Here is a 27,110-nt window from a genome sequence, read left to right as displayed (position 1 = left end):
AAGAGTAAGAGTAAGAATAAGAGCAAGAGCAAGAACAAGAGCAAAAGCAAGAGCAAGAGCAAGAGCAAGAGCAAGAGCAAGAGCAAGAGCAAGAGCAAGAGTAAGAGTAAGAGTAAGAGTAAGAATAATAGTAAGAGTAAGAGTAACAGTAAAAGTAATAATAAGAATAAGAGTAACAATAAAAGTAAGAGTAAGAGTAAGAGTAAAAGTAAGAGTAAAAAAGTAAAAGAGTAAAAGAGTAAAAGAATGAAAGAGTGAAAGAGTAAAAGAGTAAACGTAAGAATAAGAGTAAAAGTAAGAGCAAAAGTAAGACCATGAGTAAAAGTAAATGCAAGAGTACAAGTAAAAGCAAGAATAAGAATAAGAGTAAGAGGAGGAATAAGAGAAAGAATAAAAGTAAAAGTAAAAAAGAGTAAGAGTAGGAGGAGAAGTAAGAGTAAAATAAAAAATAAAAGTAAAAGTAAAAGTAAGAAAGAGTAAGAGTAAGAGTAAGAGTAAGAATAAAAAAATATAAAGAGTAAAGAGAATAAAGAATAAATAGTAAGAATAAGATTAAAACTAAAAATAAGAGTAAGAATAAGAATAAGAGCAAATATAAGGAAAAGAAAAATAATAGGAATAATAATAAAAAAAAAAGAATAAGAATTAAAATAAAAATAATATTAAAAAATTAATAATAATAATAATAATAATAATAATAAAATTATAATAATAATAATAATTAATAATAATAATAATATAATTATAATTCTTATTAAATTCTTACACTTCTTCGTGCCGATATAACGACTCGAAGAATGAATCGACTTATTTTATCTACTTAATCATTTATTCATTTATTTATATTTATATATATAATATATATAGCTCTCCCTCGTCTGTAATTTTTTTCGTTAATAGTGATCTTTTTTTATCGAATATAGATATATTGATATACAGAGCTAGTATCAAATTCTAACAGAATCGAACTACGTAAAAATTGTTCCAACTGTTTTGGAGAGATATGCATTTCATTCTGCACCTTGCTTTCTTTCAAGCCTTTCTTTTTTAATTTCATTTCTTTCATTTGTTTTTTCATATCTTTTTTTCCTTCTAGATAAAATATCAAACATTATTTCAAGACATTACTAAAAAAATTTTCTTACTCAAATCACGATCATTATCTATTCAAAAATTCATTTTTCTTTAATTTAACAGATAATTCTAGTGTATATCTCTTATATTAAATTATAAATATTGAGAAAAGTTCGATTTATTACAAATTCTGTTATTTAAAATATACTGATGTTTTATTTTTTTTCTGAAAATTCACGCAATGGAAAAAATCAAATATTTTTGCATCATCTATTTCGCTAATCACAATTAAAAAGATAGTCATTAAAAAATAAAAGAGATTGTCGATTTTAAGACAAAATTAAAAATTTTTTTTTAAATATCATTTTATATAAATAGATATAATTAAAACAAAAAATTTCAATACTTGAAAAGTCAATTGATATATTATCTTTTTTTTTAAAATAATTCTAACATTTCAGATCATCTAAAAATTCAAATAAAACTATTATAAAAAAATAGTACATCGTTGGTAAAGTTAGAATCGTTGCAAAAGTTATTAATCTTTTATCTTCATAAATTGTTCACGAATAATCATGATCAGCGTTATTTTTTTCTTTTTCCATTTTTCATATTTTTCTTTTTTTTTTTTTTGTCTGGGCAGTTAGGTGATTCAGTACTTTCTGTTGTATTGAAAAAAATTATCATTTAAAATAATACAGCGAATCCTGATACATAGAGTGTATAGGCTTATTTTTTGACTGTGTTGTTTAGGTTATTGTTAAAAATATTTAAGCTATATATAATCATCAATAATGAAAAAAATATTCTTGATAAAAAAAAGTTATACATAAAAAAATAACACAGTCATTTGTTTTTTTTTTCAGCCTTTTGAGATACAGGATTCTATCTAATGTAATTTTTTCTTCCCTTCTCTGTAAAGCTGATGAGATTATCGCTGCCATCGTATTCTATTAAATTACAATAAATGGTACTATTATATCGTGTAAAATGTCATTGCATATACATATGTGTATATATATACACTTATCTATATACTTATCTCGCAGCAGTAATAGTACTCGATGCAAATAGATAAAAGTAGCAATCTGCTGGCCAATATAGAATCATTGGACAATCTTTATTTATTTATTTTCATTTTTATCGTTTTTCTTGATACTTTTTATAAGTACGAAATATAATATAAAAAAAGAAATCAAAAAATTATTAAAGATCGTCCAAAGAATCTTTGCCATTTATTCTATCATATATGAAAATGAATCGTATGTTTGGTCAGTGTGAAAAAATAAAAATAATAATTTTTATATTCTGCAAACTACTGTGGACCACGTCAAGATATTGTTTTTTATATTTGGTTGTTGTTTTTTTTTTTTTTTTTTTTCTTTTATACTTCCTTCTGGTTCGCACACGAACATCTTCACACATGAATCTTTACGTATATTCTCACATCCACCCTTTCATTCATGAATTCCATCAAAGAATTCTTTCAGCGCAAACAGACGGAAGGAGAGAGGCATGCAAATAAATTTTAGAAAAACGAGTCTTTTTCTTCTCTTTTTGGTCAAATTGAGCTAAATATTTTGAAATTCTTAATTTTTGTTCATGTCTTGCTGTTTCATGTTTTTGTTTTCGTTTTCCAAATTAATTCGTTATCTACACGATAATTTGCGGACATTAGTACATAATAATCAAGTGTTGTGTAGCGCAATAAATGTAGATCTCTGTATAATGAGAAATAATAGAGTTACTTATCTGCAAAATTCTTGATCTTCACGGTTTTACATTCTTTTTAATATATATGTATTTTTATTATATACGTATATTAGAATTAATTAGCGCCGTTAATTCAACTCGATTCTTTTTCTTTCGAATCTGAAAGCAAAAAAAGAGATTCGGTTAGGAGGATATAATATAAAATATTTAATAGATAATTGAAATATTTAATCAAGTAATAACTTGAGCGCGTAACAGAAATTTTTTCCAGAAACATCAATGTAAGCTGAAGAATTTTCTATTTTTATTTACCGCTATCGGATTTGTCTTCGGAAGTTCCATTTGTCAATTCTGGTTCTTTCTTCTTCTCTCCTTCCTCAGATTCGACGCTTGAAGCTTTTTTCTCTTGACTTTCTTGGCTAGCCGCCTTCTTATCCTTCGTCTTTCCTTTAGCAGGAGTTGCTGGCTTCGGTTTTGGCTCGAGACTCGGATCCAATACAATTTTACCGATGTTTTTACGGTCATGCATCTTCTGCATAGCTTCCGGAACGTCTTCCAAAGCCCATGTCGAGTCCACCACAGGCTTTATTTTACCCTCGTTCCATAAAGCGAATACCCGTTCCACTGCTCGTCTCACAAATGCATGACTTCCATGCTGATACATCAAGTGACGCAAATTCAACCCAGACAAGGTTTTATTCTCGTCGAACAGTTTAATGGGAGATACTTTGTCCACTTGCCACCACTATAATACAATAAATATATCAATATTAATTATGTATACAAGTGCTTTATAAAATATTGTTAAATTATATTGTCAATTTTATATTGATTAAGCGATTTAAATATAATTTTCAAAATGATATGACGATGATGAATTAAGTACATTAATAATATAATAAACTTTTACATTCAAGAAGAAACGTTAATTAATTTTTTTAATTTGTATTTCCCATGTTAAGTTTAATTAAATTAACAATTTTTAACATAATATAAAATCTAGTTATTACAGCTTATTATAAGAAAAAATTATCTTTTTGTATACAAAAAAAGAAAAAAAAAATATAATCATTTAAAGAAAAAAAGTTAAATGAAAGTATGTTAGATTATTTTGATAACATACTGATCGTGCTGCCGAGAAAAAGCTCTTAGTTTCGCCAGTGACAACATTACTAGATCCATAAAGAATATATTTTCCCATAGGTTTTAGCAAAGCATATCCTTTGTTGCATTCTTCACCACAAAGGCAATCCAAAACGATATCCACACCCTCTGGTGAGATCCTGTGGAAAAAAAGAGAAATGAGATATATGAATTTTATAATATATACGTATATGTATAAAACATATTATTGTTTCAATAATAATCAATATATAAACATATGTAGAAAAACTGCATTTGTATGAACTAATGAAATAAGACCAATAATTTTAAGAATGTACGTGAATTTTTGTGGAAATTTGGCAACAATATGAATTACATAAAAATATATAATTTGTGAAATTCGTTACACACTTTCTGACTTCGTTACTATAGTCCGCGCCTCGTTCCAAGATGTGATCAATGGTGCCAGTTGCTTTCAGTGCTTCGTGCTTCGATTTGCTGCACACTCCAAAAATGGTTACATCCTTCACAGTTTTGGCCAATTGAACGACTGCCTGACCCTAAAAAAAAAATTAATTGATTAGATGTACATTAATAAATAGAATATATTAAAAATAATTTAAAAATAAATACGTAAAAACTAGATGATAAAATTAACTTTCAAACATACTTTCGAATACCTTATTAATTCATTAGAATGTTGATCAAAATCTTTTGTATGATTCAATCTGTTAAAAAGTTTTAATAAGACGCTTTCCACCTTCTAATAATATCTTCAAATGAATTTTTTTTTAATATTCTATTGTAGGAGAATATTTTTGCATAAGATATATAACAATTTCTATCTTTCAAATTCAATAGAAATCGCCAAGAATCATAGTTAAATTATTTTTAGTACTAGCCTGTCCCTATCATGTTCATCAAATTCGTAATCCTATTATGCAGGCTAAAGATGGAAAAAGCATGTTCTGAAGTCTTTTCATCGCACGATCGCGAAAGAACAGTCAGAACAGGACACGAGATAGGAAAAGAAAAAAATTGAAGCGGAGATCTTGGAGATTTTCTCAACAGAAGCAGCATTCATTATTTCCGAGAATCGAGAGAGCTCTCTCTTTTCTTTTCTCTCTGGCTCGCCACTCTGTCCGTTGTCGAGAATTCGATACCCAATAACGTTGACCAATCCCTGAGCCTTGAGTAACTAAGAAGAGGGATAAAGACAGAGCGACAAGCTTGAAGGGAAGAGTAACAAGAATTTAAGAAAACGAAAAAAGATCGAAGTAAAAAAGTAGCAAAAAAAGGAAGAGCGTGGACGAGGGCTAGAATGTTAAAAAGCCGCTCTAAATTGTACGTCATAACACATTGTTAATCGATTGAAAACCATTCTTAACTTTTCCATTATATGTATTATTAATAATTTATAATAACATATTTCATTTATTTATTTTGTTAAGAGAAATTTTGATTCTCGATATTTTTAAATACGTATGATAACTTCTGTTTAAAATTTAATAACTTATTTAATTAAATTTAATTAATTAATTTCATGAATTTGGCTAATTTGATCATAAAAATGTCTTAATATATTTCCTTTTTTTTTATACTGTAACTAAGTTAATTTGATTGAATAGAAAATTTATAATTCTTTTCTTTTTTTATAGAACAGAAAAAATTGAAACTGATCAAGAAATGAAATTTTTTCAAATCAAGTATTCATTTCAGTTTTCTATATGATTTCTATTATCTAAATTCTTTTTCAATCATAATATATTTAAATAAATTACTAAGCATATACTTGTAAGTTTAAATTTTAATAAATTCCTACTTTGTTTCCATTCGTTCTATTTTCCGTATAAAATAAAAAAAAATTGAAAAAAAATTTCTTTGTAATGTCGTATAAATTTTCATTGTAGTTAACTTTATATTTCGATAAAAATTCTCAATATCCAATCTGAATAAATTTTACAATTACCAACCAAACTAGCTACACTATTGGTTAATGCGAACAGGGCTTAAGAGCAATGTACAACACGTGCTAACGCGATACTATGATGGTAGTGGAAAATAGTGGTGGTGGTAGTAGTGATGGCGGTGGTATGGTCTCAGACGGGCGCGGCCCGTCACGGTGGTCGATGAGAGAACGAAGGGTTGCCAAGCAACCCTCACACCCCCGTCGTTTTGTGCACCAGCGGCGGTAGCAGCATCCCCCGTAGATTTCGTCGTCTCAACTTCCAACGATGCTACGCGACGTGTACAAACCAGCGGCTGAGTGGGATGGAGGTACGGGAGAGGGGATGAGTGGGGAGAGGGGATGAGTGGGGAGTGGAAGAGGTGAGGCTCAGAGAAGTGGGGGAAAGTTGCGAGGCGATGTAGTTAGCTTCGAGTGTAACCTGTTGAGCCGTATTGATCCCGACGTAGTCGACTGGCTCCCGCCTTCTCCTTCGACGACATTGAGAGAGAAAGCGTTGTGATGTGACTCGAGCCGACTTCGCAAAAGGGGCAGTAACCTTGCACCACGTTGTCGCGATCTCTTCTTTCTCTCTTCTTTTGTCTCTTTTCTTGAATTATAGTTGCATTTCGCTGTTTCACGATGCAATTTTCTTTCGAAAAATTATGGTGAAAAATGGCTAATGAATTTTTATTTTAGGGAACGGATGTTATTTTATAAGATTTTATAAAATTTACGTTTCAATAAAAGTAATATCAGAAAAAGATGTCTCGTTTGTCAACAACATTGACAGCATTTTTTCATAATAAAAAGACATAAAACATTTTTATATCTTTAATCGACAAATTTTATTTTCTAGTGGAGAATCCTATACGGATATCTAAGTTTCAAGGGATAATTCTGTACTCGATTAAAGTTTTATTTCTTCTCATATTTAAATTACCATAATAAATCATAAACGAGGCAGAAAAATACTTACAAATTGACTGCGCCAATTAACAAACAATATCTAATCATTCAACGAATATATAACTTAATCTCAATAGTTCAATCCTCAATTCGATTATCTTATATTTTCTAAAGCCTAATTTTATCACTTTCCTTTTCTTTAATTCTTCTTTAATTTTCTTTTATTTTACTTACTTCCTTCGGTGGATACACGGCGTCTTTCTCGAAATAATATTTTCCACTTTGAATAATTTATGATTCTTTTTTATCGCAACATCAGAAGAATACTTACCACACCCCCGCCGGCGCTGTGGAGTAACAGATTCTTTCCGGGCGTTAAATTAGCCAGTTCGAACAACAGAATGTAAGCAACAGTATAGTTCATCGTGATCGCCGCTGCATCGAGGTAGCTCATTCCGGCTGGTAGCGCGAAAACGGACGTGGCCGGTACAGCGACAAGCTCTGCCCACGCCTTGTGATCAGGAAGCGCGACCACTCGATCGCCCACCTGAAAATAAGCAACCAAAAATGTTAAATGTTTATTATGCATCAACTTTGTTACTGCTCTTTCCTTTTCATTTACTTTTTTCATATATTTTTTCTTTCTTTTGCCTTTACAAAGTTTTATAAATCGATCTCCTCTTTCCAACAACTCGATCGATAACGTTTAGATGAGAACCACTGCGACGAAGCAGATTATCCTATAAAGGAGTAAGTAAATGAATGAGTGAGTGAGTGAGAGAGAGAGAGAGAGAGAGAGAGATATCTCCATATATAAATGCAACAATGCCAAGAACTCGAGGAAGCAAGCAAGGAAAGGAGGGGAAGGAAAGGTCTGGGTTAGGAGAGACGCTGCAAGCTCAAATATTCCATCTCGAAAAGTTTCTCATTTCCACGCATACTTGCTGTGCACGCTATACACGCGCTAGCGTCGGTCATTTACACGTACATTTGAAACACCCTAAAGTCTTAAACATGGTATCCCCCTCGCATGACCTCGAGGAGTTGTGCCAGTCCTAAAAATAGACCACCCCAAGATATGAGAAACGGAGAAAAAGAGAAGGGAAGAAAGGAAAAAAAAGAAGCTGTTCTCCTGTGATGTATACCGATTCACGAAGCCGAGAAAGTGGAATCGTGGAACTCCACCCTTACGGAAGAATTAATGGGTGAAAAATTCAAGGACGACGGGTTGAACGCGGAAAGAGTGTACACTATTTCGAGAACGGATCTTCCTTTGGATATGCTGTTACGCCGCAGGATATTTTCTGTCTAAGAGTAGAACAATCTTTTTTTTTTTTTTCCTTTGCTTGATGATGGAGACGGGCGGTTTACAGATCTTTTCCTTTGATGGTTTTTTCTTATGACGACTTAAAAAAATGAGAGAAAGAAAGGAAAAAAAAGAATGAGAGAGAGAAATTTCTTAAGAAAATTATTAATATATTAACATTTAATAAAAAGTATAATTAAATTTAAATTTATTCTTTATGAAAAAAATCTAAAAATATATTGAAAAATAATTAAATAAATGAAACACGTAAAAAAAATAACTGAAAAAAGAATTTATAAAAATTAGACGAATAATAGGAAACAGATGGCACGTAAAGAAAACGTTTGTAAAAATTATTTCGGAATATCGAGCATATATTAGAGAACTATATTATTAAAATTTCTTTATTGTTAAAACAACTTGGAGACAATATAAATGTATCATAATTTTGAAGAAGTTCACTTGGTTCACTTACTTTAAAGTTCTCCACGCCCTCGCCAACTTGCTCGATATCACCTGCGCACTCGGATCCCATAATGAAAGGAGTTTTTGGTGGGGAATCAATAGCACCCTGCCTCGCCATCAAATCTTGGAAATTTAGTCCACTGTAAAAATATAAAAATTATTGTTAAAAAAAGGAAACATATATGCAATAAAAAAATTACGCAATTAAATAATTTGCAATATAAATTTAAAAAAAAAACAAATTTGACAATTATATATATATATGTATATATAAAACAAAAATATTCCATCACTTTATTTATAAAATGAAGTTTTGTCGGACAAATAAATCATCTCAATTAAAACCAATCTACTGTACATGCACGAACCGTGAATACAATCGATAATAGATTGGTTACGTATGTTATTATTTTTTAATATTATGCAATATACTATTGCTATAACAAATGTAATATAAACAGATTAAATTTATCATGTATTGATATAAAATTTTTTTTAATATAGATTTTTGTCAATTTCGTATAAATTTTATTATCTTGATGATTTTGGAAGAAATCCAATCTAATCTTATCATTATATTACAACTTTATGTTTTATATGTTTTATAAAATTGCAAACAATTATATTATAACAGTTAATTTTTGCGGCTTGATAACTGCGTTATTTTTAACTCGGTTAATTTAGTAGTGATAACGCTAATTACGAACGAAAGTTATCTGGTATACGTGACTTTTAATGCAATTTATGAGATTTCAAATGTTAAATTAAAAATAATTATATTATTAAAAAATACTGTATTTTATCATATTCTATAAATTTAATAATTAAAAATTATATAATATCAAATTCGAATGTTCATTGCATTACATATGTAGTAAATATATACGTGCGAGTACATACATATATAGTACGCGTATACGCCTGTTCATTTCTCACATAATAGTGGAAAAATGGTAATCGATGTAGATAAAATATTCGTGGGTAGTATTCGCGCCGTTTTTCTAGGAAGCCATATGAACGAAGGCAGTGTCGATGCCGTAGAAGATTCTGATAAAGCATGTACCGACGTTGTTTCACGGTTCCCGACGTGTTTGTCGCGAGAGAGAGACCACCAGTCGTGCATTGCGTGCGACGCCAGGCGTCGTCGGTCTAGGCGTTGTGGCGCCTCGATCTACCCTTTTGCTTGTCGCTCGTATAGGGTTGGCAGAAACTTCGATCTAACTGCACACGTGTATTTGTACAAAAAACGAAACGCACGCACAACAGTTGCATCAAACTACATACACATTCAAAATATTCTATTTCAGCCTTTTCTAAAATACTAACTAAACTGCGTTAATAACATTGGACAAATAGGTTTCAATTTTAAGAAGCTTGAATTCGTGTAACGTGAAACTATTTTACTTTGATCTAAATCTATTTATTTATTTGATCTTTGGAAAGTGCGCTTTCGAGTTTCTATCAAGTTTATAAAGAAAATAATGATTCTTTTAAGTTAATTTTCTTCGAAATAGAGATCGAATGCAAATTCAAACTTCAATTAAGTTTGAAAAATTGCGTTGTTTATTCAAACTGAAGTTGTAGAAATAACGAGAAAATAATTTAATTTTTGGAAATTTATCAAAAATATTAGAACAAAGAGAGAAAGGAGAAAATGAGAAGAAATGCTACAAATATATTTATTATTTTGTATTATATGTATTATTTTCAGCAAGCATGAATTTTTTACAGCCTCAACTTTATCTATCTCATAATACAAAAATAATGTTCGTCGTATCATCTGTTGCTTTAATGCCCACGTAGCTGAGACCTAATGATGTGCACATATACAGAACATTTCGTCTCATACACATGTATTTACGCGCAATATTCATTTATAGGATGCTATTTGTTGAACATCTGGAACTGGAAAAATTTGATCTCTTGAAATAGATTTATTTATTTTTACTCTTTACAAGTATATGCTCGATCTCAATATCAATCTTCTTCTTTTGAAATATATATTTTAATATGGCAAAAAATTTTTTTATGATTTTTTTATAATTTATTTTTAAACGATATGATTATCGAAATTATAATTCAAGTAGAAAACATTTTGAAAAAAGTTTCTTTTTCTTTATTTAGATTAATATTCTATATTAATAATAGGTTATGATTACAACTTTCAGGTAGACTGACCTGACAAACGCAGCTGTCCTTGGCCTCGCAAAAAGCCAAAATTAGAAATGGCACTTAGTAACTCGGAGAAAGAGATTAGAGAAGGCATATACAGAAAGAAAGAGATGAGAAGTGCCTAGAAGCCTGCTGTACAGTTGTCTCGAACGGAAATGGGATAATGTAATTGTCTCTCCTATCAGTAGGGGATTACTCAGTTCTCTACATAAAGGATAGAAGGATAGAGGAATTTGAAGTATGCGAATAGTATATTTATTTAATGTACCTTATTATATATATATATATATATTTAATGTCTCTTTTATCTCTTATGGCCTTTGTTTTTATTTTATAATATCAATTATAATCAATTTATTTTATAATATCAATAAATATGTATAAGATATCAAACACATAATTTTTATTTATTTATTAATATTATTATTATAATTTATAATTTTTTATTTTTATCATATGAGTAAAATAAAATCGTAGAATTTTTTATTATATTTTTTTGAATGAAATATAAAATAAATATGTTTGCTATGGAAGATTATTCTTTATGCAAATCGTTTGAAAAAAATTATTTTTTTTCAGATTACTTTAGATTATTTCAGAGATGTGGTGAGACATTTTCTCAGATGTATCATAAAACTTTATCGATAATTTGTATGTGTCATATAATTTTCTGAGAATAACCAGTACAATGAATCATTACACTTAAATCGAGAAATGTCACGCAATGTCGATAAAAAATTGTCGAGAAATCGTTACATTACTTTTAATATAAAACATATATTATAGAAACGTAATAAAGTTTTATTATTAAATAATTATTATTACATATATCATTTGATATATAATATCAAAAAATTATGAAAATGTTATTAAATGTTATTAATGTTAAATTATTAATGTTAAAATGTTATTAAATGTTAAGAAAATAAATAGAAATTTCAGATAATCGAATTTACTGATAATAAAGATATCGAATAATCGGTCATTCCTATCGATCCAATCTTTTCCCTTTATCCCTTTACAAAAGGAAAGAGATAATGGTAAAAAAAAAAAAAAAAAAAAAAAAAAAAAAAAAAAAAAAAAAAAAAAAAAAAAAAAACGAAACAAATACTCGTTTATATTTATTTTAAAATAACTGCGCTAGAAAGTTATACTCGCGAAACAATTTTGTGAGAGTTGCAACATTTTGTAATATGATTTCTTCTCTGGATTTCGTAATTAGAATTAGTTATTCTTCTTTCGTTTTATAATGGCACGGAATTTTTGGGGCATAACGTAACATAAAATGCATACCGGAATTGAAACGAAGCTTGAATTTAACGTTAAAATCAAATGGGAACATCAAACAAGCAAAAATTCGAAATCTAGTTACTGGATAATGAAAAAAAAAAAAACACATCTATATATATATATTTTAACTAATTCTTTAATTGAAGATATTCTTGTTCGTTGAACTTTTATTTTTATAATTAATAAAATATATCTCATAAGTTCACAAATAATCATAAGTTAAATTTTAAAATTTCGTTATTCGATCATTTATAAAACTTGATTTTTAAATCTTCTGTTAATTTCTCACACGTGAAATGCTATTGTTAAGAATGAAGAACTGTTGAATAGAATTTATTTCGATCTTAGAATAAAACAAATTCTCAGCAAAGGATAAAGGGAAAAGGTTGTACGAGTTATGGGACTACGTGGGGCACGGTTCGCGATCGCTTAATTCCTTTAAATTACATGGAATTGGAGGGAATAATTTTCTCCATTCTTGGGGCACCGACCAATTGTACGGGAGGAGAAACGGCGACCATCGTGGATGGCGACATGCAACAACGCACCCCAGGGTCACGCACACCATGTGCACGAATGAAAGAAGACAGCTAGCAAATAGGGAGAGAGATAGACCTTGGGTCTTTTTAGTGATCAAAAAAGCGAAAAGAATCGAGAATGTGAGAAAGATGAAGAAAAAAAAAAGAAAGAAAGAAAGAAGAAATAACGAACAAATAAAAAAATTAAAGAACAAAAAAAATACGTTGCTTTTATAATTCAAATATGTCAAAAACTTAACTTTTATATTTATTTAAATATATATTTAAATAATTTGTAAAATTTTTGTAATTTAAAAAGCAATAGTATTACTATGGAACAACATAAATATTTATAATTATTAAGTAATTCAATTAAATAATTTTGAATAATATTAAAAATTTTCTTTTAATTGTGAATTCTTTAAAAAAAATGACAACCTAACGTGATTAATTTGAAAAAAATGATATTATCTTTCTATAAAACTTTACAATAGAGAACGCGTTGATCGGAAGGAAGTATGTATACGTAAAGAATCGAATACAAAAAAAGAGAATATATGAGTACAACGAAGAGAATAAAAGAATTAATATGTGGTGATGAGGCTCATACATTAACATGAGCCACATGACATTGACGATCATGTGTACAAGAACATAAAAGAAAAACTTAATAGACTATCGTTAGGAAGAACAGTGTTGCTCCGTTATATCGTTCAATTGCTATTACGTGTTGTTACGTGATAGATGGCAGTCGGATAGCTACCTGCGAACGTTCGATCGATTGACAGAGAAGACATCGAGGCGCCTGCGAAATTATACCTTCAAGTGAAATCGCACGCACAACTTGTGACTCGATATATATATATATATATATATATATATATATATATATATATAATGATAATACAATATATATCATTCACTCAACCTGTGATCAAAGTGCAGCTCAGTTATAACGTTTGCTGATTCTTATAACTGTTTAAATTAAATAGATATTGCACATCAATTTTCATCGTGATTAATAAAAACATTGTACTTGAATCAATTTTATGTATTTTTTCCCTTTATTTAATTTTTTTCCAATGATTATCATTTATCTTCAGAAGAAAAAAGATGTTATCATTATCGAAATAATAATTAATATATTTCTACATAGAAATGTATTGTCTTATGTTGATTAAATAAAAAAATTTTTAAATAAAAAAATTTTATTAAAAAAAAAATTCATAGTTGCGATTATAAGATCATAATAAGTAATCATAATTCAAAATATATTTTAATATATTGATTTTATCAATATAAAAAAAGAAGAAAAAATTCATAGAATTAAATTTAATGTTCTAACCGCAGAATGAAATTTTAACTTGGTAAATTTTCAATAACACGCTATTTGATCTAGAATAAGATATTACTAGTCGCGTGGCGTGCGACAGACTTAATGGGATTTGCACGGCATCGCATAAGTAGTACAATTGTTAATACAAAGGGTCGTATTTCAAGAGTGAAACACGCGCATATAAGTTGGAAAACTAGCTACGGCAAGCTAACCAAGTAAAACGTTATATCAAACGTCTTTATGACATAGGGAACGTTTAACAATTTGTTTACGAGTTGCTTTACAATTGTGATTCTGTTTTCGTATTGCGCTGAACACAAATCAAGACACTATTCTTAACAAACGTATTGATTGATTAAATTGCTACGAAATGCTTACTATAGATATATATATAGTATAGTACAGTATAGTATATATATAGAAATCTAGAAGAGATTGACATCAAATATTGCAGAATTATTAATCCTAGAAAATTCTTGTATATTATTTTCAATATGAAATATATACAAAGAATAATATAATATGAAATAATATGAATATACAATTCATATATTTTCTATTCATATGTCATATTTAATTATATAGTTTCAAGAATTTTATCACAAATGAAAAAAAAATTTTTGAAACTTAATTAGCTAAGAGATATTACAGTTTCGCAAAGGTCATCATATTGGAAAAAATATGAGGCAGAGAAAACAGCGTAGAAAAAATATATAAACAAGTAATATATAAAATTATTATATTTTACATGACAGATGACCTCGTCATTATCAATTGTTTTCAAACGAGAATACCGATATAGAAACTCTTTGTTACTTTTTATCGACTTTGTTACACATATATGTGTTTATACACACACACACATATATATATATATATGAGTCACGATTGAACCAAATGCATACAGTGGGTGGTTTCCCTACCTTTTTCTATGAGTCAGGCATTGACCTCTACGAATGCTAAAACTCAAGATAACTTGTACCACATTTCTGAGGGGAATTTATTAAAACCGTGATAAAAATAGATGACAAATTGATCCGTATGAGAAAACTGAAGATATGTATATTATACATGTATATTCTATATATTAGTGATATATAAGTCATTTTGATTATTATATATACTATATATATTCAAAGAAATAAATATTGAAAATGTTCATTATACAATTTTCTATATAAATAATTACAAATAAAAATAACTGTTGTTTAAAAATTCTCCCAAAATCACTTTGTGATATTCTTAGAATTTGTTGGGAGACAAAAATTGAAAATATTGCATTAAAGAAATATTTATCAATTCTCATTTTCATAACTTCTTATGTAATTATCAATTTCTTTATTCTTTTTAAATAGATTAGTTCTATTTACAATGAAAATGTTCATATGATTATTTTTTTCTTTGTACGCCTTACTAGCATTTACATTAAACTTCACAACATGGTATCATTGCTGGCATACATAATGTGTCAGACCAAAGGAGGGGAAAAAGTTAATTTTCTTCCAGACACACTTTGGATACTAAAAATAGATCTTTCAAACTAACGCCAAATGTGTTTCCACTTTTAAAGGACACAGGAAACGAAAATTTTATTCCCCTCTGTTTCCTTCTCCATTATTTATAAAAGCAACTGCCAAGTACTTACTTACTATTTATTATGCATTGCACAGATCCTCTGGAAAAAAATTTGGATACGTTATTTCTACTATATCATAATATAACGTGAAGATGAAATAGAATATACATATTTATATGTTTTTTTTGTCTTGAATTTCTTTTTAACAATGTATTGTAAGTATTTACATATTTTACATATTCAATTTCATTACTTTATATCTTTATTATCTCTATTTTATTATATGAAACAACAATATCATTAGATTATATCAATTTCATTAACCCATAAGTGATAATTATCTTTTTGAGAATGAAATCTAAGTAGTTTAGAGTAGTTGATTGACAAACAAACGTGAATTCCAATACAGTAAATCGATAAGTTACTTCCGTTTCTTGATATAGCTTTCAAATGTAATATTCACTTTCGAATACCAATATTTATCTTTCAAGATTACTTTGAATTTCCGGTTTTCATATCATTTAAGATTAATTAAGCCTATTATAAATGATAGTCATTTTCAAATATTAGAGTGAAAGAAAAAAAAATTTGTCGCATAGAATGAATAGACCCATGAATATCGCATGAATAGATCAATTGATTAGAATAGTCGAATGATAAATGAAAAATGATTTGGTTCCATTAATTCACTATAAAAGTATATTTATTTTTTTTCTAACCTAATTCTTTTTTCTTTAATACGATAGCATATTATAATTCAATATAAACTTCAATATATTAAATATATTACTTATTACTATTATTACTATTATACTATTATTTCAATAATTTAATTATAAGTAGATTTGTATTGTTAATACGATAACATGTGTTAATAAGTATTATAAGAAATATCTATTCAATGTGGAAATATACGTGCTGACGTGCTGACGTGCTATCATAAGATAGTATAAATAATAAATTATATTGAAATGATATGCGTTCGGCTTAAACAACGAATGAGTCCATTAGCAATGGAAGATTACGAGCAAAAGAAAAGTGAAAGCGAAAATCTAAAATCATATACCATCAAGTAAATCATCCATGACCATGCTACACTGCATCTAATTATACGGGACAGTTACTTTTCTGTAATCATGAACGTGGAAAATATTCAAGTCAAAAATTAACAAAATTATTAAATACTTTAAATATTTTAATAAAAAATTAATTATATATTAAATATTTTTATAGATTTCGAAAACAGTTTGTGAGTTTGTTGTGAAATGCGATAATTATCAAGTGATTATAAAATATTTACGAACATTTTCACGAACATATATATTTCTTGATAAGTACGCACCTCAAGAACAGCTGCGGGTCAAAATGCGAGCTGTTATTGTTTTTTATGAGTCATGAGTGGCAATATTTGTATATGTATGTATATGTGTAGCGGAATGTCAACAGAAGGTCATTTCTGTTCAATCGCAAACAATTTTATTAGTCGCATTTTCATCATGATCCTTAACCTTTAAGAAGCTTGAATATTATTCAACTATTTTATCAATCATATCACTGATTAATATCTATTTTTCAAATAAAAGAAAAAACCTATAATTTTTCTTTTTACAAATAAATAAAATTGTAATTATTTTTGGGTTAATTTTAATATAATAAGTAAAGAATTATATATATATATATAATATAAGTAAAGAATTTTTAATAATATTTACACGTTCTGTTAATTCTATGATAATTCAATTTTGATTAATAATTATATAAATATTTTGCAATAATAAAAATCAAAGCAACTGATTGCCAATATTTATTTTTTATTTATTTGTAATTTTTAAGTTTAGGTAAAAATCAAATAATAAAATATTTGAAAATTATTCATAAAAATTATTCATAAATATATCATAAAAAAAGCAATGTTTAACTACAGAAGAATATAATAAATTTCAAAATTCAGTTTAAAAGACAAAGATTAATTTTTATTATAAAAGAAGGATATTCATAGTACTCTACGAATTTTGTGCGCATGCATGCTATATGTGAATGCGCGCGCGCGCGCGCGTATTGTATATGAGAGGAGGTGTAGAAAATACGGGTGTGGTTCGATCAATACGAACATCCCATGGATCCATCGGTGCGTGCACCACACGTGTACAATATACGTTTGTGAGGTGAATCACCTCAAATTGTCACTATCCATAAAAGTTATATTAATAATAATATACTTATATAATGTAGTTGAATTTAAAATTAGTTTTAACTTTTTAAATAAAATAAAATTTTATATATAATATATGTATAATATATATATATATATATATATATATATATGTATATAAATAAATGAAAAAAATTTAACTATAAAAGAAAAAGTAAGATCATTTTAAAATCTTTATAGTTTAATATATCACGTTGTTAATGTTATCAACGGCTTTACCGCAAAGGAAGAAATGTAACGAACAGATGTTGGACGGAGTTATTTTTGCATCAAATCTATAGGATATGCTTGTGTTCCACGGAGAAAAATCGTCAGTAAAATCTGTTGGAAATGAGGCTTGCACAAAGAAGAGATTACGGTATATCGAATGTTGAATGGTATCCGTTCAGTTTCCCATAGCCCCGATATTAAGACCTCGTTAATTTGATGAACTCGGCTAGTCAGATATAATGGCGCCTTTCATTAACCACATTGAAAGGTTGCTTGATAAACTTGGTGCACAAATACCGAATATATCGATGGATTATTGCACGAATGTTGTATGTCCAAAACAGATTTCAAAAATTTAATGAATTCGAGGTTATATGTACTAATTTCACAAAAAAATGGATATTTGATAATAAATCATTGATCACTTTTGATAATCTTATAATCCAATCTGCATTTTATTTTATGTATTATTTGCAACATGAAGTGAATTATTCTTATATTCTTTTAAATATATCTATTAAATATATCTATATATATAAACGAAATTGAGTTCTTAAGTAAGTAAATGTATTAACAAGAGAATAAATATATTGATATAACTTTCTAGCATTGTTTCATCATAAATGAACGAATCTAAATGAATTATATTTTCTATTATATGAATAGAAATGATTAATTTTTGAGAACTTAAGTTTCTTTCATTATTTTATAAAAGAATTTTATGATAGAGCATAATTTTTGTTAAAATTCAGTAAAGCATTACTGATTTTTATTATCAAACGTTGATATTCATATGTATCAAATATTGATTTAGAGTTTTTGATGATAAAGTTATGTTTATTTCAAATTTTATATTTTGTTTCTTCTTTCATAATATTTATAAATTTGATACAAAAAATAATTACAACTTCAAAAAGAATGATAATTAATTTGATAATCTTAATTTTCAAATATTTAAACATTTATAAATCAGGATTTTTCGAGACAGTTCAACTTTTTATCATTCTATATAATAAACTTCATGTTGTATTTTTATCATTAAACGTGTATTTCTAATTCCTCTTTTTTTTCTATTATATTTAATTTATAATATTACGTAAGTATAGTGAAAGGAGAAATTGTTTTTCCAATTAACATTAATGTTTCTCACATATTTTTTGTGCAAATTATAAAATATTAACAAAGAAATTTTATCGTAGAAATATGTTGGAGACCCGGAATTGGGAAGGTCGAGTAGTGTTTGCTCTACTGATATTCAAATATTAGATCGACAAATATTTAATGTCATTTATTCGCACAAAAAATTATTCTGATGTATAATTTCAGATCATTATAATTAATCGTACACATACGATAATCCATGAAAATCTTTATAAATATATTTTTATTAAAATACACAGTATGTTAAATTTAATATTGTATTAATAAAATTATCATTATATATATTTTTGAATTTATTTTAATAATCGGTCATATAATGAAAAAAAATTTCTTAAAAACTTAAGTAAAAGCCCAAGATAATTTCGATCCTTTTAAAAATATTTTTGAAATATTTTTACATTTGTTGTACATTCTATATTGATAAATTTTTGTTCAGAATCTTTCTTTCTCTTATATAACTATAAATGATAGAAAAAAGATCATCATTTATCAATTAAAACAATTAAATCGTTAGAATAATGATTATAACGAATTTAATGTATAATTAAAATTCATACTAAACACTGATTTCAATAAATTGCGAAAGAAATCGATTTCTAACCTATGCGTCCAATTTAAAATCGCGCTTGCCCGCTCTCACAAATGGATTACAATAAGCGGATTAAAGCGTGTAGTTTCCCAGTATATAAATCTATTGTTTAAAGTTCGTCGCGAAAAAGCTTTGTGAATCGCTATTGGATTCGTTCCGAGATAATAGATTCTCGAAATCACTTTTTCTTTTGGGGAGAGAGAGAGAGAGAGAGAGAGAGAGAGAGAGAGAGAGAGAGAGAGAGAGAGAGAAATATTTCCATCAAATTCGATCCCACAATTACAAACCTCGTATCTCATAAAAAAAAGTCATCGCTTTGCCAAAGCTTATTCTAATCTCTATTTTCAAATACTTTCAATTTGTGTCAGAATCTCTTTAAAAAAACATAAGAAAAAAAAATAATATTAATCGAATAAAAAGTATCACTATCTATTATATTTATTATGATTACTACAAACGATTGGTTTCCATAAGTGCATGCGTAACATGATCGAGAATCACAGAGATCACGTTGTCTGAATCATACGCTTCACTTGTGACACAGCCTGGTTGAAGCACGGTATGCGCACGCACGGTCACACCGTGGAAAATTGCATCTTAGAGAAGCAAGCGGATGAATTATCGCGTTATACTAATTCACTGCCCGACAATGTTTCACACTTACACACTTTATGAAATGTACCTCCTCTTCATGTTAAGGTTTTCAACCGGAAAATAACATGGATGAAAGCGAGAAAAAGTTTTATATTACGATACGAGTTTGTTCTCCTCGCTTTAATTTATTATTTATAGTTTGTGCATAATGCACAGATATTTTGAGATATTTTTTATATATACATATACATGTATGATTTATTGTTTTTCATTTTCTTTTCTTTCTTATTATGTGAACGTGTTTGAGAGAGTTTGAGGAAAAATAAGAATTATAAGTGTGAAAAAATATTCAAATTAAAATATATTAATTCTAGAAATAGATACGAGCTGTGAAAAATGATGGATATATTAAAAATGACTTCGCTTATATATATAAATAATGGATTTATTTATTTAATTATTTATTTATTTATTTTTTTTTTCTTGTTATTTAATTATTATTTAGTATTACTTTTAAATTGATGAAAGATATTAAATATCATCAAATGCAAAATATTTAAAAAAAAAATAATTTGATAGCAAACAAAATATAAAAATAAAAACGTTAAAATTCTATATAGTTTAAAAAATTAATATTATCGGTATTTCAACTTAATTTACAAAAATTTTCGTTAACATAATAAAGTGTAATGTGATATGCTCGATTGATATACGATCCATTTTTTAATGAAATATAGAAAAGCTTAGAGAAATTAATAGAAAAAAAAAAATTGAAAGAAAAAAGTAATCAAGAAGATGATCGTTCAAAGTTTCTTTTATTATTTTATCAATTTCTGAAAATTCAAATTTTAGAAATTCTTATTAATTCTTCTTAAGAATTTATTAAAATTAATAAAAATAAAAGAAACAAAAAGAGAAACTAAAGAAAAATAAACCAAAAAAATTCGAGAAGGGTACTCTGTCTAGTTTTTACTCTTCCCGTATCTCATAAACCACTTATGAATCAGATTTACTATAAAAAGTAATCTTTAAAAATAAAATAAAATAAAATAAAATGAGAAATCGAATTATATTTTCAAATTTATTATATTATATCCAGTTTCCTTTTTTATTTCTTGTATTCCATTCATAATCAATTGATGATTGTGTACTTGATATTCAGAATATATATATCAATAAATTTATAGTCTTTTGTGTAATATATATTTTCAAAATTTTATTTTTAAAAATTAAAAAAAAATATGTATATATAAATACAAAATGAGATATAATTTGTATATTATAAATATATAATTTGTAATATTATAAAACAAATTTTACATATAAATATCTTTCAAGTAATCAACTTAAAATAATTAGTAATTTTTTATAATATATATATATATATATATAGATAAATTGAAGAGTATAATTTCCAAAATTAGTACAGATATGTACAATGTTTTTTAAACAATTAACAAAGATTAATAATCTGGATCAATTTTTGAAATAATATTTTATGAGATTTAAAAAATTCTCTTTTCATTTTTTTTTTTAAATAGAACATCATATCAATTTTTTATTATTTTAATTAGGAATTTAAATTATTTAATATTAAAAAGAAAATTTTCTTAATATTGCAAAATCTTTATATGTATATGCGCGCGCGCACATACACACAAACACATCATGAAATAAGATATTTACAAAGTTATTTTTTCTAAATTCATATTTAAAAATATAGTTTATCTTATTTTCATATAAGAGAATATGTATTTATTCATTAAACTTTGTTTTATAGTATTTCTTTTTAAGTAAATAAAAGTAAATTAGATAACTTTAAAACCAAAATATTCCTAGATTCAAAACGATGACTTTTTCTTAGATTATATTTCATTTTTACTAATCCAATATTATTAGAAAATACAAAAAAAAAAAAAAGATTTTTTTAAGAAAAAATAATACCCCAAAACAAAGTTCTATTCTATTTTCTTAATCGAATAATCAAAGATTCTTTCGATCATATTTATCGTCAATCGTTTTCTAAAAGCAATTGAATTATCTAGAAAGAGAGTACCCCGGATCTTTCTCCCAACGATTTCAAACGAAACCACTCTTCTCCAAGCACGTCGCGCATACATACAGGGGTGCCAGCAGCAGCATGTAACGAACGTCTATAGTCGTGCAGACAAATTCATTCGACCCAGCATTGGCAGCGTGATATCTTTCTATGGGGGCTATTTTCTCATCAATCCCAATCGCTTTTATGAAACGTGACTCACGCGTGAAAAGGTCCGCACGCCTTTAGCGAATCCGATTCTCCCCTTATATTCTCTATCTCTTTTTAACTCACCATCTTTTCCTATTATATTATGTGTTATGATCATTTCGAAAAGAGAAAAAACACTCATTGGACTAGACTCGAGATATATATATATATATATATATATAGAAACTTAACCTTCTCGATTTAAAATATTTAACGTTTAGTAATTTTTTATATAACAAAATCCCTGATGACCAAAATATAGAAATTTTATATTTTTTTGCATTACTAATAATACATTTATTGTTTATATCAAATATGTCAAAAATTTGTAAAAATAAAACGGAAAATTAACTTTTTTCTAAGTATGTAATAAAATCGAATAGTTTTAAATATAATAAAATAAAATAGTTTCAGTAAACTTTCAAATAAAAAAACATTGAATTACAAATTGTTTTGTAGAAACTAATTTTAACGATGATAAGAATGAGATGAGAATAATATTCTTATATAAGAATAATAATACTATTAACAAAAGTTTTAAAGAAATTGTTATCTTCAAGTAGAGATTTATGAAACATATTGAACATGCTTTTTTTTACATCTCAATAACTTTCAACACCACCATCAGATAGATTCTCTAAAAAAAAATTAGTAATATTAATATTTCATGATTTTTCTAAAAATGTTCTTCGCATACAAAATCAATATTTCATATAATTAAAGAAAAACAGATAGAATCTTATAAAAATACGAAGAAATTTTTTAATTTTTTATATGAATTAATAAGACATTTAGATTGATTTATCGTTGTGAATTAAGCATGTATAATTTCTATACAAATATAATGTAAATCCAAGCAAGTAAAAAAAAAAAAAAAAATAGAAAAAACGAAAGTGAAATTTGATAGAAAAAATTATTTGATATTACAATGACTCAAAATTCTAAATTTTTAATTTATTGATTTGTAATTCATTTATATCATCTATGAATATGAATATTATATGTTATACATATAACACATAAATGTAATGCATAAAATAAAGTATTCTCTAATATGCGTTGCATTAAATGTATATACTTTGCCATCTAATAATCTTTTTTTCATATCTACATTAATGGATCGTATTTATTAAACATAGTGTACTAAAGTTCCAATATAATAATATATATGATATATATATATATATATATATATATATATTATAATAATGTTAAATTGATTTTCATATAATATAATATAATATACATATAATATAAAAATATTTAATATAACAACATGATTGAAGTTTATAGTATATATATATATATATATATTCTTATATATTATATGAATAAATTTCGACGAGACAAAATTACATATTCAATAAAGTTGAATACAATTAAACGGCTTATCAAACTTTGTTTTGCATATCTACAAAAGTATACACTAATATTAAACACATAGGCATGTATTCTATAAATGTAGCTAGCTATTTAACGTGCAGACTGCATAACATTCTGAGGAATGCTGGATAATACTTTTTTGTCAAACAGTAATGACAAATAATTTTTCATATTGCAATCCTATAAAAATATCGAAATATTCAATTAAAGTATATTCTTACAAAAATTAATAATAATTTTCTTTACATTCTATTGCGTCTTTAAAAGAATTTATAAAAAATGAACTTTTAAAAAATTAATTTTATATAAAAAAAATTGAAAAAAAAAATTTTATCATAAATTATATTTTTAAAAAATGATAACTTTTTATATTATTCTAATTTTTTTTTAAATTGATTAGAAACTTGTTATTATTTATTTACAAAAATAATAATATAAAAACCTATTAGTAAAATAAAGTATAAATTTTGTCAGAAATTAATAGTATTATATATATAAAATTATATCTTATACAAAAGAATATGTAAAGTAGAATTTTAATTTTAAGAAATATTTTGATGTACATATACCGGAATTAAATGTTTTTATTAAAATTCTTTTACATCTATAAAAATTATTCATGCTCTATATCGTAATAATAAAATTTTAATTATCAACAAATTTTAATAATCAAATTTTAATTATCTCGGAGATACCACGCCTTAATTTCAAAGATGCAGTGGTATTGTAACGGTCTCTTCGCTTGGATCGGAATCTGGACACCATATTTTCTATTTTGTTTTCTTCTCAGTGATTCACCTTCATTCCAATAACGAACTATCGAAACATCGTTTCGAATAGAATTCAAAACTATTTCAAGTGATCAATCATTGATATAAAATCGAAATTTATACATGTTTAAGAAACATATTTTATTTTATTTTATCCATATTTTTAATGTTAGTGACATTTAACTGCTTTATATTCAAACAGAATAAGAGACGCTATCAAAATGTCGCTTGATTTCGCTAACGTCACATCAATCTTAATTAACTTCTACTTTTCATCTGATCCGTTCAAATTTTAATAGGATTTAATGTATAACTTTAATAACATTCGCAAAATAATATTTATAATATTCACTCATATTATTTAATCAATGAATTCTTTATATTTAATTTACATTTATTTCCTACTTTCTCCTATATCCAAATCGAATTATTAAAGTATTCGAATTGTAAGTAAATGTATAGATTATACGAAAATATATATAAATTGTAAAGTTACTTACCATGCTTTGACTCGAATAAGAACTTCTCCTTCGGAGAGGGTGGGCTCAGGCTTCCTCAAAGCTTTGACACTTTTCAGTCCGCCGAAACCGTTCAGTACTATAGCCCGCATATCCTTCGGTTCTGGCGTGGGTTTCTCTTCGCCATTCTCCTTGGGTTTATCACCGTCGCCATTCTCTTCGACTTTCTTTTCTTCTTCTTTATTTTCTTTTGGCTCTTCTTTTTCTTGCTTCGATGGGGCCGCTTCCTGTGGTGGCTTTTCACCCTCGGCACTTGGGCTGGTTTCGTTTTTGTCCTCTGCCATTTTTCTTTTTTATTTCCTTTACTTTAATAAAATGTAACTCTATTGCTCCAATAAAATATTTATTCGTTTTTTGCAAGAAGCGCGCAATTTTTAAATAGAATACCACAAAGGATTCTTTCGATTTTGTATTCGACAATGAGAAAGGAGACAAGAGTAAAAAAAGAAATAAAGCTTCGGTGAATCTATATCGCGTATTTAAAGACCGCAGCACGTTTACACCCGATGAGAGTCGACGTTGTTCTGCGCAATTTTCCGCCACAGTGGCAGGAACGTTTGGTGCCGGCTACGCCGGCCGGTGACGCGCGCGGTGTTGCCGTTGCTTAGCAACCGCGCGCCCCTTTTGACCGACCAATTGGAATACTGCTCGGCATCCCATCGTCCGCTACTAGGTACGTTAAACTACATTGCGTATAGTACGACAGGTGCCGTGAGTTGTGGAATATTGGTGTTCGCGATTAAAAAGTAGTTCCCCTCTCTGACAAATTTGCATTAACCCACGCATCTTCGACTACGATTTTCGATTCCATTTAATGTTCATCATGCATCTTTTTAATACATTTTACAAAGTGAATATGGCATTCTTTAGAAAATAATTTTTAGATGACAGTAAATCATCATATTAAATAAATAAATTTCATCTTATCTTATGAATTTTTTTTATATATTATATCTGAACTAAATATTGTTCAATAGAATTTGATATAATTATATTGATAATCAATTGTATGTCATGAATTACATATTATCAAAAATATTGAAATCATAGATTATAATAATATAGGATTACATAAAAGCAGAAAGAAAAAAATAAGATCAAATTTATTTTTTCTTATTAATTATAATATTGAAAACATTAGCAAATGTTATATATTATGTTTGATTATTCGCTTAATAGCTATTATATTTTTTGTATGATATTTTTTGATTATATTTTTTTCAATAATATTCATAGTAAAATTATGCATTTTTTATATAATTTTTTTGCATGTAATATTAATATTTAATATTAATATAAAATATATACAAATAAAATAACTAAAATACATATAAAATAATTAAAGATAAAATTAATAAAATTGAATATAATTCATTTCAAATTTCAAGTTTTATGGAGATTGATATATATAATTATGGTGATTGATATTTATTATTAAAAATAGAATTATATAAATTATTTTAATAATTATTTTAATAGTTTAAATGAATATTTCTTATAAGAATTAGGAAGATGTCAAAAAGAATTGATATAAATTAATTTCGTGTGACAAAAAAGATATAAAATTTAAAATATGTTTATATATTAACGTGAATTCATAAAAAAAATGGTTTTTTTCGATAATTAATTATATCGTTGAAAAAGAATGGAATGAAAAATAAATATATATATATATATTTATTTATTTATTTATTTATTCACGAAACAAGCTTTGTATTCTTGAATTACCGATTAAACATTTGACTATTACATGAAAGTAACAAAAAAATATTAATTTATTTTATAAATATAAATAAATTATTAATAATATTATCAAAATTAATATTAAAAGCTCGAAAATTAAAAATTGTTATAAAATTATTTTAAAAATTTGTATTTAGTAAATATAGAAGTAAATGTTAAAAAATATAAAGTTATATTTCTTATAAAATTGAAATAATTTGTTCGGCGTTAAAAAATTCAATGTAGAATACAATTTTATGTGAAATTTTGTTCTTTGACTGGCAAATAGAAAAGT

General features: G+C 26.6%; 1 protein-coding gene and 1 long non-coding RNA gene across 2 annotated transcripts; one reads left to right on the top strand and one right to left on the bottom strand.

Moving 5' to 3' along the window:
- Positions 1–649: 649 nt before the first annotated feature.
- LOC122714776 (synaptic vesicle membrane protein VAT-1 homolog-like) lies at positions 650–25,986 on the bottom strand. Its single transcript, XM_043936430.1, has 7 exons — positions 25,076–25,986; positions 8,527–8,656; positions 7,077–7,292; positions 4,303–4,451; positions 3,911–4,070; positions 3,100–3,532; positions 650–2,946 (listed from the first exon to the last, which is right to left on the bottom strand). The coding sequence occupies exons 1-7, from the start codon at positions 25,375–25,377 to the stop codon at positions 2,921–2,923; spliced, it is 1,416 nt and encodes a 471-aa protein (XP_043792365.1). The 5' UTR covers positions 25,378–25,986; the 3' UTR covers positions 650–2,920.
- Positions 5,757–11,527, top strand: LOC122714779. Its single transcript, XR_006346714.1, has 3 exons — positions 5,757–6,168; positions 10,685–10,926; positions 11,268–11,527. It is a non-coding gene; the product is annotated as an uncharacterized LOC122714779 (long non-coding RNA).
- Positions 25,987–27,110: the final 1,124 nt, after the last annotated feature.

Source organism: Apis laboriosa, unplaced genomic scaffold, assembly GCF_014066325.1.
Source record: "Apis laboriosa isolate Shangri-la unplaced genomic scaffold, ASM1406632v1 scaffold34_cov151, whole genome shotgun sequence".
Taxonomy (NCBI): Eukaryota; Metazoa; Arthropoda; class Insecta; order Hymenoptera; family Apidae; genus Apis; species Apis laboriosa.
Note: the sequence above shows the minus strand (reverse complement) of the source record. Positions and strands in the feature narration are given on the sequence as shown.

Bases quoted from the DNA above. Each gene is read 5' to 3' on its own strand.
- LOC122714776 (XM_043936430.1), bottom strand. From the start codon at position 25,377: ATGGCAGAGGACAAAAACGAAACCAGCCCAAGTGCCGAGGGTGAAAAG. The intron at 4,071-4,302 runs GTGTGTAACGAA...TTTTTTCCACAG, and splicing joins TATAGTAACGAAGTCAGAAA to GATCTCACCAGAGGGTGTGG. The intron at 3,533-3,910 runs GTATGTTATCAA...ATTGTATTATAG, and splicing joins TTTTCTCGGCAGCACGATCA to TGGTGGCAAGTGGACAAAGT.